The 14,942-nt window shown below is 36.7% G+C and overlaps 1 protein-coding gene across 8 annotated transcripts; it reads right to left on the bottom strand.

Moving 5' to 3' along the window:
• Nucleotides 1-144: 144 nt before the first annotated feature.
• On the bottom strand, nt 145-13,925 carry LOC113730789 (pumilio homolog 4). Of its 8 annotated transcripts, none has more exons than XM_072078756.1 (15): nt 13,277-13,925; nt 11,824-11,915; nt 10,944-11,010; nt 10,495-10,601; nt 7,776-10,385; nt 6,772-7,523; nt 4,990-5,647; nt 4,265-4,832; nt 4,014-4,155; nt 3,833-3,940; nt 2,781-2,993; nt 2,585-2,695; nt 1,082-1,276; nt 656-830; nt 145-543 (listed from the first exon to the last, which is right to left on the bottom strand). In XM_072078756.1, exons 6-15 carry the CDS (start codon nt 7,510-7,512, stop codon nt 515-517), a joined length of 2,940 nt encoding a protein of 979 aa, XP_071934857.1. In that variant the 5' UTR covers nt 7,513-7,523; nt 7,776-10,385; nt 10,495-10,601; nt 10,944-11,010; nt 11,824-11,915; nt 13,277-13,925; the 3' UTR covers nt 145-514. The 8 variants fall into 8 exon arrangements, with proteins under 8 accessions (XP_071934857.1, XP_071934861.1, XP_071934856.1 ...); XM_072078760.1 differs by having other exon boundaries at nt 7,776-10,388; nt 10,495-10,606; nt 11,824-11,898; XM_072078755.1 differs by having other exon boundaries at nt 10,495-10,606; nt 11,824-11,898.
• Nucleotides 13,926-14,942: the final 1,017 nt, after the last annotated feature.

Genomic DNA, 14,942 nt, shown 5'->3' with positions numbered 1-14,942 from the left:
GACGGATGAGTTGAGTAGTTCGGAAGGTGTGAGCATAAGTGAGAGATTATGGTTCGAATCTTACTTACAAAAAAATAAAAACAAAAATGTTGGATCAAAGTGCATAAGGAGTTCCCAACGGTCATGATGCATAATAAGCATAAGGAGTTCCAATGCATCAAAGTGCATGATAGCCATTTTTACCAAGCTTTTTCCATCATTGAAAAGCGATCATGTACAGTCAATCTCTCTACAAATAATTGCCCAGTTACTTACATATGCTCGTTGAGGAAAAGAGTCGATACAAATTCTTCCTCTCACTACACCTTCTTGACTTTCTAAAAACTATGCATAAACTTTATAAGAGGGCTACATACAGATGGAAAAGACAAAATGAAAGTCTTATTCCAACGGAAGCAAAAAAGAAGTGTGTAGTCTATCTACAACTACAAGTAGCAGAGGTTCCAATCAACTAAAAGGCGCTGCGGCTGAGCCACCATCCCATCTTGTTATATGGGGTTCTCTGTCATTCAATTCAAGAAGAGGATACTGCCATATGCTTCTCTGTATTCAAGTTGAATGTCATGGGGTGAATTCTTTTACCAAAAACAGCAATATGTTAAAAGAAGTGCTAATAAACCAAAAAGTCTGAAGACGCGGCGGGGTATTCACTCACCTCCAGTTGCTATGAGCTTCTCAACACGAGAAACAATATGCTTCCCGTAAGTGTATTTCTTTAACGCATTCAAGTGCACCTTAATACGAGAGACAATTAGCCCGCGGCTTTGATCATCACAAGTCTCGAGCACCTTCTGGACAACATAGTTTCCAAAGGGATCTTTCATCATAGCCTGCAAGGACATCATTAGCCGATTGAAAGTGTTTTTAGCAACGAATGACCTGAAAAAATGGCATCATTTTCTCCTCCTCCTCTCTCAAGCCTTGAGAGAAGAAGAACTAAAAATCAAAATAGAAGCACAGAAGGACCAAGAAATATGTCAGTAAAACAAAAGGTGGCCTGCCAAATCATCAAATCAAATGCTCAGTAACCAAAGGATAAAAGCTGAATCTTAGCATGCGGGACTAAGATTTAAAAATCAACCTGCAGCGGTTCATTTTCATCGGTGGAACCAAGCATCTCATCTATCAGAACTTTACGCTCTTGTGGACCACCAAAAGCTAAGCACTTCTCAATGACATTGGAAGCAAATTTCTGCTGACTCATCTTCACAATTTGTCCAGCGAGCTTGCTAATGACTTCAGACCGTTCGCGGGGATTCCCATGTTGCAAGACGTGCTAAGCAAGGCGAAAGAACAGAAGAGTTTACATCATTGAGCATAAGAGAAAAGCAAATGCACCACATTACTTCAATACAAAAAAAAAAAAAAAAAAAAAAGATTTCTACTAATAGCAAAACGAAAAACCATCATTCATGCAAAATGTTTGAGGAACAGACAGAAAAGCTATATAAAGCAATTAAACAAATTGCTATCCTGCTTTCCACCAAGTACAGCATTGACATTTAATACGGTATCAGATCCTTCTAAGAAGCCTTGCTTGAAACATATGACATTTTGCACTGAAGCATAAGTTTCACTCAGCAACTATTCTAATAAAAAAGTGTATTGCAATTTAGGTAACAATGTGCCAATTGGCTTCAACACCCAAGAAGTTCAATAACTAATTCAACTTTTAACATTTCCAGTGTCCTAAATTTAATGTTGTAGTTCGGCTGTGTCCTAGTACTAAGATGTGTTGAAAAGTATATGCTACTGCCTTAGAGAGGGCTTGCCAAACATGTGACAGAGTCTGCCATATGATTCAATGGGACTTTAAGGGCAAAGTGAGAAACATGTGGAGCCACTACCTTATTAGGAGTTTCTTCAGAGCATTTATGAGTTGTTCAAACATAATGCAAGTAGTCATTAATATCTGAATGGACTAAAGAAGAAACTAAGTCATTCAGTTGGAAAAGGAATAGAACGAAAGGGAAGTATAAGATAGAGTGTCAGCTAAATTCCACAAGCTCTCAATATTTGTATGAAACCATTTCACAAGTAGGCCATAGTTTTTGTCGGTTACAAAAGAAACACCAAAATGTGTTTCTCTCTTACTGAGCTTTAAATACAAATGGCCTCCAGGTGTTTAAGTATTTGGCAATTGGTAGGGGATGGAGCCCTTCCCTTGTAATCAAGAAGCCTATTTCCAACACAGAACAACCTATGCCTTCTAGACCATGATTAAGTAACCTAATTTCAGCCCCGTAAACTTTCTCCCTGATTTTGTAAGCAAAAAGATTCAGACAGTGCCACTGTGGTCTGTGACCAAAACCAGTAGCTAGAATTTACGATTGACAACCAAAAGTATCTGTGAAGGGGAAAGAAAGTAGAAAAGAAAACAGACAACCAGATTTCAAAACAATACAGTTCAGGTTAGTACTTTGAAGAAAAAACCCCAATTATTATATGATGACAAGGAACTAAAATCTGATATATGGAAAAAATTTAAGACCAAACAGCCACATGCGTGATAGAGAATAAAATATTGGTAAACTGGAATGATGTGACAAGACAGACAAATAGATCTAAAGAGGTAATAGAGTACCTGGATGACATAATTTCCATATTGGTCTTGCGCTAACGTACATATAGAATTCATTATTTCATCAATGATGAAATGTTGAGTATTTGGATCATTGCAGTGTTCCAGGACCCTCTGAATAAAAACCAGGACATCAGACATGATTGGCATGCAGGAACAAGAAAGATCATGACAGAAAGATGAACAGCTAAAACCAAACCTGAATGACACGGCAACCATAAGGATGGGTAGACAAGGCAACAACTTGTCCAAAAAAGGATGAGATAATAAATTGGATCCGATCTTGTGGGACACACTCAATACATTTCTGGATTACATGATTACCATTCTGGTCACGGACACATTTCATAACAGAACCATTAAGCTCTGTCACCATTCGTGTCTGCTGCTCCACATCAACCACTTCCAAGGCCTGAATCAGTAAGTACCAAGTTTCGTAAATTATTTCCAGTCGGGAGAATAGACCAATTACAGAAAGTGGAAATTTAAACCTTTAGTAAATGGTCATGTGGTGCTATGTCATTGTAAAATTTCTTTTGTAAGTCAATCTATGGTCGACATCCAGGACAGAAACAAGAATGGTAGAGGAGTATATAGTTCTCTCTTCCTCTCATAAGATACTCACTCTCCACTCTCACCATCCACATTTTTCTACCATTGATGATAAATATTGTAAGATAAGTACTGAGGAGGTGTAATGCAAGAACAAGCATACAACAATACAGTGTAAACGCACAGTATGATATGAACCCACTTAATCCTAATAAGAAGTAGCATAAGCATCAGACCTCCAGATAGCATCCTCACTTTGTCCTCATCAATTAATTGTAGCTGCATGTGTTCTAGGCATCCTGACTGAAAACCCCTTTCAAAAGCAATGAAGTAAACATCAAATTTATACCTGTGTTCACATTTTTCTCTGTTCCTTCTCAAACCTTTGTTGCTTGACTTATTTATTTTTATTTTTACTTTTTTACAGTTAAAGCTTAACTTTGGAAACAATTTCTGTGCTTGTTCAATCAAGGAGGCTATTTATTGGATTAGTGGAGTTTAGAGACCAGATATATGGTGCTTCATACCCCAAGTATTCTCAGAGAAGATATATATTATTCAGATATCTAGATGTCAGAAGAATGTGTTGTGATGAATATGTTTTATCACCCGACCACAAATTTCATGATTCAATCATTCAAAAATATCTGAAAGTTCTGACACTCAGATTCAAGACATAAGAAAAGCTCAAGAACAAACCTTCTGAATTACTCTGCAACCGTACATTTGAAGACTGAGGCCTAAAACATGACCAACAAGTTGATCAGCCAACTCTTTTCTTTGAGTTTCTGTGCCATGCTCAAAGAACTGCATATCCAAGTAACAATTGCATCAACAACTGGAATATCAATTACCATTATTGGATGGTAAAGATAATTACCTTCTGTATGACATAATTACCAAAGACATCAGTCATCAGACTTCGAGCATGAGGAATGATCTTTGGAAATATTGTAATCTTATCCTCAGTACAGGCAGTTTCCAGCTTCTGCTGAATAAAGCGACTCCCATACTGATCCATACTACATTACAGAGAAGGGGGTAGAACTCAGAGAAGAAACTAGAGAAAACTACCTGTATTGATAACTTATCTTGATACAGAACAAACAAGCCATTAGACTCGATAATCACCTGAATTCAACAACATGATCAAGAACATCTGAAAGTTCCAAAGATCTGCCCTTGTTGCTCTTGAGCTCTTCTAACAATGGTGATATGGTCTTCCCTTCTATTCTAGTCCCACTAGCTCCCCCCAGTTGACTTTTCAATGCAATAGTAAACTGTGAAGGTTGCTCATTTTGAAAAGTAGGACCTCCAGATTCCACTGTAGGATGAATGGCATTTGGCATTCTGTTTCCTTGATGAGACATGTGTAGGCCAAATGTAGGGATCCCGTGGTACTGGAGATTCAAACTTCCAGATTTAGATAAGAGGGGCAACTGACAATGTTGATTCTGTTGTGCGAGCAATGTTTCAATATATATTCTCTCTAATTGGTGCAAATCAGGGTGAGAAGTGCTTGTGTAATTTCTTGTGTGAGACAGATTTCTTGGCATAGCCGCTGCATGTGTAGCATAGTTCAACTGTTTCTCTGAATAATGAGCCTGATGTATGTCTGGAGAATGAATGTTAGAGAGACCCAAATTACCACTCCTCCTCAAGCTTTGTCCATTCAGAGTAACATTACCCAAATGTGAACCTAAAATTATAAAACAAAAAAACTAAGAACTTCAAACTTAAAAGAAAGGGAATTGTGTTATGAGACATCATGAATATAGATAGCTAGCTCATTACCAGACTAGATAGATATACACAACATATAAGACATTAGAAGTCCTCAGCATAGAAATTATCACCTGGATATTGGAGATTAGGGTTGTCCAACATTGTGAACTCAGAAGAATTTACTAGTGACTGAAGGTTGACTAAAGAAGAGGCTCTTCTTGGAAGATTTACTTGTCTGTCTAAATTAAAGTTCCCGTAATCTAGCTGTGATACCATCTTCCCCCTGGAAAATTCATTATGATTGGTAGCGGGGATCAATTTTTCAGCTCTGGACTTGTCAATGAAGTGCTGCTGCATATTCAGCTGATGACAATTTGGAGTCGGAGAACTTAAAGGAGCATCCTCGCTGACTTTATTGACAGTTAATCCTGGGAAAGAAGCTAAAATATGATAAATTTCAGTGTCATGAGATGAAAGGTCCTGTGATTTTGGATCCCTGATGTTTTTCTTGGCATCAAGGGAGACTCGGCTACCCACAGCAGGGAACCCTGGAGGAGATGTCAAAGATGCACCTGTTGTACATGGATAAGCACTGGGGTGGCCTAAATCCCTGGACAAGCCTGCAGTAAGTTGCCCACGATGCATTGAATCAAAAGATTCTGCTCTATTTTGCAATACTCCAGAATAGGTATCAGATATAGTTCTCGAATCCAAGATATCACCAACTGAGTTACGGCTAGCAGACCGTGAAAGACGACCTGAGGATGTTGCAGGTTGACCACATCCTTCCTGTAAATCACTCATTTCAGTTGAATAGATGGACAAAGTGTGCGAACAAATAGACAGTCGTATATATAATTGTGCATGTGTGAGAGAAAGAGAGAGAGAGTTCCCTATTAAAGGGTGTTGATTTTTTTTTTTTAAGTTTTTTTTAAGTGCACACAGAATCAAGGGAGCTGGGAGAAACTTCTCTATCATAAATCTCCTCAGTATAACTTTCATATAGTAAAAGAAACAGTTGCTAACTTCTCTTGGAAACAAATCACAGTACCAGTGAAGGAAACAAAAGACAATTCTTACATCCTCTTAAGAATTAGAGTGCTGGGGTTTCAACATGATTATAGTTAGGTATGTCCCTGATATATTCCATACATACACCAAAATCGAAGGAAGCATGAAAAATGTAATTGTTCAGTCTTTTCACATGTCATAATATTGTTGCAGCTGATAGGGTCCACGTAATTGAGTAGAGCAATCTGCTTACAACTTAAATCAGAATTTAAGCATTATGCTCAAACTCCAGAATTACAAGCTCTGTTTGTTGAAATGATTCCAAGTGGAGAAATCAATGTACCAGAGTCATATCTGTTATGGAAAATTTTTTCACTGTAGAATTTCTTGATTGTTTATAGCAACCAGTGAGGACTTCATTTACTTGTCCAAATCTTCTGATGGAAAGCTTTGTAATGATTGGAGTTTGCCTATGGAGCAAAAGTTATTTAGGGGTAATGTGGCACATTGCGGCTAAGTGCAGCTAGTGATTATTATTCCAATTGTCTCAAGTAAATAAACATTGCAAGTGGTTCTGCCAGTGATATAGAATAGGAGATGGAACAGTAATCTTCAAAATATGGAAGCATGAACACTAAGTCAGTTGAATCCCTTCTAAGATGTCAGTAAATGACGTGTGAGTCAATGATAACATGATAAGAAGACAAGACAATGAAGGTAGTCATAACAATCAGTAACTCATTGGGCAGGGGCAGTTATGGTATGGGCAAAGTGCAACTGAAGTTAAGTGCACATGGCTAAAAGATGATGATATTAAAATCAAGCAAAGCACTATGAATAACTATGACAGAAAGAATAATGCACGCTCAATTTCAAATTCCAACACATGCGAGCTGCACTACCTGAACTATATCTGCAAAACTCTTCCTTCTCGCACCCATTCCAGCTTTTGATAGGCCAACAGAACTAGAAGAGCTCCCTTCCAGATATTCTGTGGAGCTTTTCCGTGAAAGGTTCCTCACTGCAGCCTTTCTTAATTCAATCAAATCCTCTTCCGCCTTCTTGACAGCTAGCCTAGGCTGCATTGACAGCAACAATGAGCTGACACCATCGTCAACCAAGAGGTTGTTCGTCAAGTCCCCAGTCCCATCAACTGAAGACCCCGCTGCCTGAACCCTCTGAGCAATCCGCCAATCTTCTTTCGATAACAATGGTGGAGGCAACCTCGGATTAAGATTCTCATTTGAATAATAATATGCTAAATATGCAGGGTGAGACCTAATCTCTTCTTCTGTCAAAACTCTATCAGTACCAGTATTAGAAGCAGTACTATGAAGCGATGCAAAATTGGGATTCCTGGATAGACTTCCAGCAGCACTCAGGGCCCCTTCTACACTTGGTGGAGCACTACCACTCCTGTGAATGTCAAAATCCCTCGCACTTCCAACAAATAAGTCGCGATTTCGCTGCCTCTGCTGCTCTTTCTGTAGCAGCAATAATTCAAGTTCACTTTCCAGAATACTACTATTGTTCATTAAATCCCCATTACAACTTGATCCTCCCAACATTAGATCATCACCAGAATCACTCATTAGTCTCCCACTTGACAGCAAGCAGTCATCTTTCCCACCCTCATCAACCATCTTACGAATCCCTAAATCAAGAAACAAGAATTTCCCACAAAAATTAAGATAAACACAATCCAGCAAATCAGGAGCAAATATATAAAATGCAGATAAAATAAACAACAAAAAGGACAAAAAAAATAAAAATGAAAAGAGAGTAATAACATAATGAAGAACCATAATTAAAAGATTTAAAACGAATATCCTAAATTAATTACCATCCTAGCAACATTAATGCGGCTGAAACGACATAATTGGATAAAAAAGAAGAAGAAACTTACCACCGTGAGTAATTGAATAGCATCCAGTTGGGCTTTCAAGAAATCCTCCTGGCTCGTGAAAATTCAGGCTTTTTGATCATTCTCGTCAAAATTTACAACAAAAATCCAGGGAAAGCAAGAATGGTGAAGAAAAATGAGAAATTTCAGCGGAAAGACCAAGCGGAACGGGGATCTTCCAAACAAAAGAAGAGGAGGAGAAAGCGAGAAAGAAAAACAAAACAAGGAAAGGAAAACAAGAACAAACCAAAAGCAATTACAGATCAGAGACTTTCTGGTTAAGCATGCTACCTAAAAATAGTCGGACACACACCAGAATTGAACGAGTGTACGATAGTTAGCATTGATATGAAGGAGGAATCTCGGGAATTTTTCTGGGATTTCATTTATTGCGTGTACAATTATTGGAAATCTTTTTGCTTATTATGGCAACCTTTCCAATTTATGGAATCATTTATCGGTCGGTTGGTATATAGATTCATAGATACGATCATACGAATATGAGTGGAGGAATTTGGAAATTTGCATGGGATTAATGTGGTGCCTGAGATTAGCGTTTTTATAGGTTACGTGCATGAGGTTGGGGACCGCCATTGCCATGACGGCGCAATCACTTATGTTACTTAAGCGGAACATGGGCCCGAATGTTGTCAGGAAAATCGTTCGAGTGGAAAATTGTATACTTAGGAAAATCGTTCGGCTCAATTTTATGCAAAATGCACGAGATATAATTTTATATACACACGATATAATTCACTTTCAATAACATATAACTATAAAACAAAATTTTGTAAATCTCACACATAATATGAAGAACAATATACAACATGTAATTTGAATTTTACATTATTTTTTTTGGCTAAATCTTAGTCATGAACCTTCAGGAACGGTTACAGTTGCTTCCTGCAACCGTTCATATCCCTCCTCCTAGTTAAGTGCGACTTAGTACTATAAATAACTGTTCAGAGCACATTTTAAACGTGCTTATTTTTTTTTGTTTAGACATACGAGTGCACCTCCAATGTGTCTGCAATTTAAAAACAATTAAAACAAATTAGTATCATATGAATTTTGTTTTTCACATAAATACAATTTATATAAATTAATTAAGGAGCTTTGATTTATAAGGCTATAGTAATTTGGTAGTTACAATACTTAAAAAGCAAAAGCAGTTATAAGTAGTTATACTAATAAAATATGATTAGGTAATTAAGGTAAAAATTAGATTTTGTAAGGATATAATTGAAAGTTCAAAAAATGAAAAAAAAAAAAAAAGGTTATACCAACCACTGCCTCTACTTCTTTATATATTGTATAGATTTCTATGTAGGAGTTAATTTAAGTGAAAGGGATGGAAGACAGAGAAAAAAGCAAAAATCATTTGTGGTTATCTGCTTCTCGCTCTGTCTCTCGGTTTGAAGAAGCCATAAAGTGAATGTAGTATCAATTAATCTTATCAAGTTTCATTTTTCAATTTTCTCCAGGAAGGAATTATCGGTTGTAGATATACCATTCTATAAAAAAAATTTCTCAGATTAATGAAATTATTATTGAATTATAGATTTTTGAGAGGATTCAACTGCTAAAATTCGTAGATACCATGAATTACAAACGAAAAATTAAATAAGAGGGGTTATTAGATATTGTCCAAGCACCAGACGTGCTGGGAAAGGCATATATATCCATTCAACATGGACAGTTTGTCACATATCAATTGCTATTTAGCAGCAGCATGAATTACTGATCTGATTCTTTACATTTTCCAGCCCTGTTGCATGGACACTTACTTCTGAAACTTTTTTTTCTTTTTTTTTTTATCATAATCCATCACCATTACTTTATTAATTTATCGTTCTAAACTTCAAGGTATACACAGTTGACACAATGCTTTACAGCAATCCAACTATAAATGATGTTATAATAATTCATCATAGAAAATTTCTGTGTGTAAAATCAACTAGAGAAAGTAATGAGTGGAATTAAACACATGGATCCATCTTTATCAGCAAATCTTTTGTGAGTAATCTAACAGACAGCGGAAGGTTCCATAAAACAAGGTAAAATGAGAATACTCAAAAAGGAAAGAATAAACCAGTGAAGATGGGACATCCTGGCCACCGATATATGCAGTGCATCCTCAGCTAATCTTGGTAAGTACAGGAGTGGCACTATTTATTTCCTTTTTTTTTTTCCCTGAAAGGTGGCACTATATTATTCTTAAGATGGGTAAGTATGTAGCCAGCTACAGAACCAGAACGAAAAGTGGCAAACTCCCCTGCCCCCTCCCCTCCTTCTACCCCCAAAAGAGGGAGGTTTTGCGAGGGGAGAAGACAAATAGGAAAAACAAGGGGACAAGTATATTAATTATCTTCCTATGACGCATTGGAAAAAGTAAGCCAATGATCTCCCTATAATTGGGCAAGCAAAACACCTGAATGCAGCTTTTTCCTGTGCGATTGGCTAATGTTGAATGAAGTTTAAATGCATACCCTCAGGGACTGGATTGAATTACAAGGTGTATTCATTTTCAATCATTTCACGTATCTCATTAACCACCAAATGTGCTTTGTGCCCTCCAATCACCTCGCCTTCTTTCTGGCCATCCTTCCATAGCTGCTGTCAATGCTTTTTTAAAATCATTCACATTGCAAAAATTCTAGAAATGTTTGAAGCCAGAAACTGTCAAGACAATACAATTTCCAGGGTAATTAAACTGAGTTACCTGTATGGTAGGCATTTTCTGCTCTTGTTTGGAAGCCGCATTTCAGATACATGAAAGGCAGATTAAGTCCAGTTAGATTTCATTCGAATCGTTTGTCTGAACTTTAACTAACCTACGCAGAATAATGGGGTGTTAAAAAAATTCGACTGACTCACAATGGAAATACTCCAGTCTAGTACATGAGAGTAGCATATTCTTAGTCATCCAGTTAGATTGCATAGTAATGAAGCAGTTTCATTTGGCTAACTTATCCATTTTGAAACAATAATACCACTTTATGCACAGAACTCGTATATACAACTTAAAGAGTAAATGATTGTTTTATAACATTTTGTGGTAGAAATCTGCATCCATACAGCAGAGAAACAGGTATAATTATTCAGCTAATATGATGAGGCAAGCAGATGTCAACAGCATTTAAAAACTTTTATCATTAAAGGGAAACTTACAGTAACTCCTGCTCGAACCACGAGCTTGTGTGAAACATTATTAACATCAACATGGAAAAAGCGTACTCTGCATCAGTGAAGGCATCAATAATTGTCATTGCAGAGGCATATAGACAGAGCCCCTGACGAGGGGGTTGGATGGATGAGTGAGGTGAAAAGAGAAAATGAGAGATAACTGCAATCTTAGATAATTGTTTTGTTCATAGAAAAGGCTGCAATAAGGATGTTATTTTCTCAGAGTTAAGCAGGAAATGCCATTTCATACTTGTGAAGATAAGCATGTGAAAAGAAGCATGAGCCACTGGCAGTGAACTAAAAGCAAGTTCTAAGATTTCATCTCTTATGATGGTAAATGGATCTTATTGAGATGCAAATAGCATCCCTTGTAATTCATAATCTAAGAGGGATATCCTACTTCAAGATAATTGTGAACTCATTACAGGCAACCAAATTTAGGAATTAACCAGTAATGCTTATGAAACAAGTAGGCTTGGGACGTTCAAAAAACAAAGTCCACCTCTTCCTTCATCACCATAAGTACAAAGACTAACCAGTCTGTCACACTGCTAAATGCAACTAGTGGCAGTAGAACAATCAGAAAAAACATTATTTAAAAGAGGCCAGTGCAGAAAAATCAGCATGGACAGTTCCAACTATCACAGGATTTGACCTAGAACAAAAAAGTACCTTGCTGTAATTAAGATTTCATTGAATTGATACCAAGAAGAACAAAATTAAGTCTTCAAAAGGATAGGTGCATCAATGCTTTTCTATAAAATACAGAAGAAAGCGAAGAACCAATTAACCTGATCCAGCACCTACAAAACCAAACAGAGTTTGAAGATCGGATTGCAAGAATTTGGTACATGAGATCAATTACCTCGGATTATACTCAGCAGCTAACTTTTCCAACTTCGGTTTTAAATATATGCATTTTCTGCACCACCTTGCCATCCTGCAACCAATATAATCCTGGATGCTCTAAGCTTAATATTCTCAGCATAAATCTCAGGTAAGAAACAAAATACCACAGGACAGTGAGCATGTAACTGCATATGTGAAACATGTAAAAGCATCGCAGAAATCGATACACAACTCAACTGAATTCCTAAAAGGACTTTTCATGCAATATTTGAATCAAGCACTGATCTTCTTCCATTTTGTTCTATACTTCTGTACCATATTTATTAGCATTATGAACATATCAAGCGTGTATGAAATTAGAAACAAAATGACTTTGAAAATGTGGTCCTACTATTAAAAATATCTGTTGCTGATATCTGACTAGGGCAACTGAAGGATTAGATTGCTTGGTCTCCTAACAAACAAACTCAACAGCAGGCATCACAATTTCCAACTGATTTATAGGAAGACAAATATTTAAATCACTTGGTCTATCTAGCAAGCTGGGGTAGCCAACTGTAGATGGTAAAACATGAGGTCTCTTCTCTGTTGACCATAATTATACCTGCCCTACAACACCAAAGGCACTTATTTCTAATAATCAGAAAAAACAACTTTCTTAGGATTTTTACCCTCCCAAACATGTGGTAACCAACTAAGGTACAGAGAACAGATCAAACTTCAAAAGTTATTTTGAAACACAGATATTGTACAACACGTAAATATCCTGAATATAGGCGCATGTAGGACACAACTACCTAGATCCCATGAACATGTCGTAGGTAATATTTCTGAATCCCATATATTCCTGGATCAATAGTTCCAATTTATTTTCACATTCAAAAAAAAGTAGCACTCTTGGAAAAAGTGATACAAAATCTATTATGCAAAATCACAAGATACGAAAGAAAAGAATCAGAAAATTTAAACAAAACTCTACGACTGTCACCACGTGCACTCTCTGTGATCTGGCAAATCCTAATCTGACGAGTTACTACTGACTTTATCAGTCCATGCATTCCATTATTGTTCAACAAAATCAATAGAATCTGCCTCAGCTATAATTCTCAAATTCACCATGAGGACTCTTCACGATAGAAACTAGTGAAGTCATCCAACTGATCCAGAAATGAAAAAGCAATAGTCTAACAGCAAAAAATAAAGACTAGCCCAATAACTTTTTGACCCAGTTCACGGACACAAAATGCTTAAACAAGTTATTAGCAACCCGATTGCCTTCTGCACTACGTTAGCCTCTACATCGACAAGAAACGATATTTACTAAGACCAGACGTTCAATTGTTCCAACGGAAAAAAGTTGGGAAAAACATGCAACAAAAAATGCCAACTCAATGTAAAAGTCAACTTTTTCATTCAAATCACAAGACCCAAAAACAAATAAAATCTATGATGTCAACTGCATACCATACAATTAAAATTGGTTCTTCAAGCTGTTGAGCTTCAGCAATGACCCGATCGAACTGGGATTCGCTCAAAATTGGCTCTAGCTCTATCGAAATCGGGGAATTGTCAAGGGCACCTTGAACAGACCCTTCATCACTATAATTAGCTAATAAAGCCGCCTTGCCCTTCACCTTATTTCCTCCGCCGCCAATTAATCTTATTCTATTCATCTTTGATTGAATTATTTCATTTGGAACCGAAAAAATCATTCTAGTCTCTAATGTTGGGCCGAAAAAGAGCTTCCTTTCATGCAAATACTCATTGGTAGGATATGTTTTCATTATTTCAGACATGTCCCTGTGTTCCTCCCCTCTGTGTGTGTGTGTGTGTGTTTTTTTTTTCTCCTTTTTTTCTGGGCGGGGGCGTGGGGGAGGGAATTAGAAATTGGGGGATGGGAAAGGTGAAGTCTTAAACCCTGGAATACTATGTGGAGAATTTGAGGGGACGAGGATTCTGAATTCTGAGTTCCGACAAAAGAACAAGTGACAAAAAATGAAGACTTTATTGAGGAAATGGGTTAAGGTTCTGGGACTGCTAGTATTGACCCGACAAGATTGGCAGACAAAGTACAATTGCACAAAGCTACAACAACGTTGTAAAATGAGATACATTTTTTTTTTTTTGGTCAAAACGATGACATTTGTATTGGTTTAACTTGATAATATAAAAAAAAAAAAAAAAAACTTGATAATATAAGCATGCTTTACAAAAGGAATAAGCTGCCCTCACAATCCTTTCGTGCTTGATCTTTTATCCAACCCAGAAAATTGGTATTCCAATATACATCATTAACTAACATCAAAGCGAATTTTGCTAGCTCAGGACACAACTGATTTCTTTCTCTACGTATAAAGAAGAAATTGCATTGATCAAAAAACTCCCTCAACTTTTGTATATCCTCCGGTGCATTTCAATCTTCCACCAACGTGTTTCTTTTCCTAATTGCATAGCTGTTCTGACTGCCAAAGCCTTCTCTAGTCTTGGTTCTCCTATCTTTTCCTCCGTTATGGCTTAGGCTTCCAGAATGTCTTCTTTCCAGTTACAGAAGTCAACGTAGATATTTACATTTACATAAGTCAATCCGATCCGATTAACTAGCTTCTTTTACTAATTGTAAAATGAGACACACAATGTGTACTTTTCCATTGCTATTTATGTATTTACAGTTACAGAAGTCAATGTAAATCATAACACAAGATTAAAAAAAAAAAAAAAAAAAGTAGATCATAACACTTGTTACAATTCAAACTTGTAACCTTTTATGAAGGGACTAAACTAATAGTTAGATCTTTAAGAAATGCATTGCAAAAACTTGCTAAATGTAGATACTTCAACAAAAAATCTCCAATTTTTTGCACGTTTAAATCAGCTGGTGTTTACATTTTATGCTTGTTTTTGTAATAATATGAGCCTGTGATCTCTCATTGAAAAATTGTACCTTCGAAGTTTATCATCATCATTTTTTAGAGAAGATAAGTTATTGAAGTTATAGATACGGATCCAAAGTAAAATGACCCTAAACATAGATGGCAAGAGACATCCATACAATCTTAAAAGTAGAGGTGAGATTTCCATGATGATGACAAACTTTATGGTCTGACATTACTGTAACTTGTAAAAAAGCCATTCAGA

The sequence above is a fragment of the Coffea arabica genome, chromosome 2e (assembly GCF_036785885.1).
Source record: "Coffea arabica cultivar ET-39 chromosome 2e, Coffea Arabica ET-39 HiFi, whole genome shotgun sequence".
Lineage (NCBI taxonomy): Eukaryota > Viridiplantae > Streptophyta > Magnoliopsida > Gentianales > Rubiaceae > Coffea > Coffea arabica.
The sequence above is the reverse complement of the archived record's forward strand: the minus strand, read 5'-3'. Positions and strand labels throughout refer to the sequence as shown.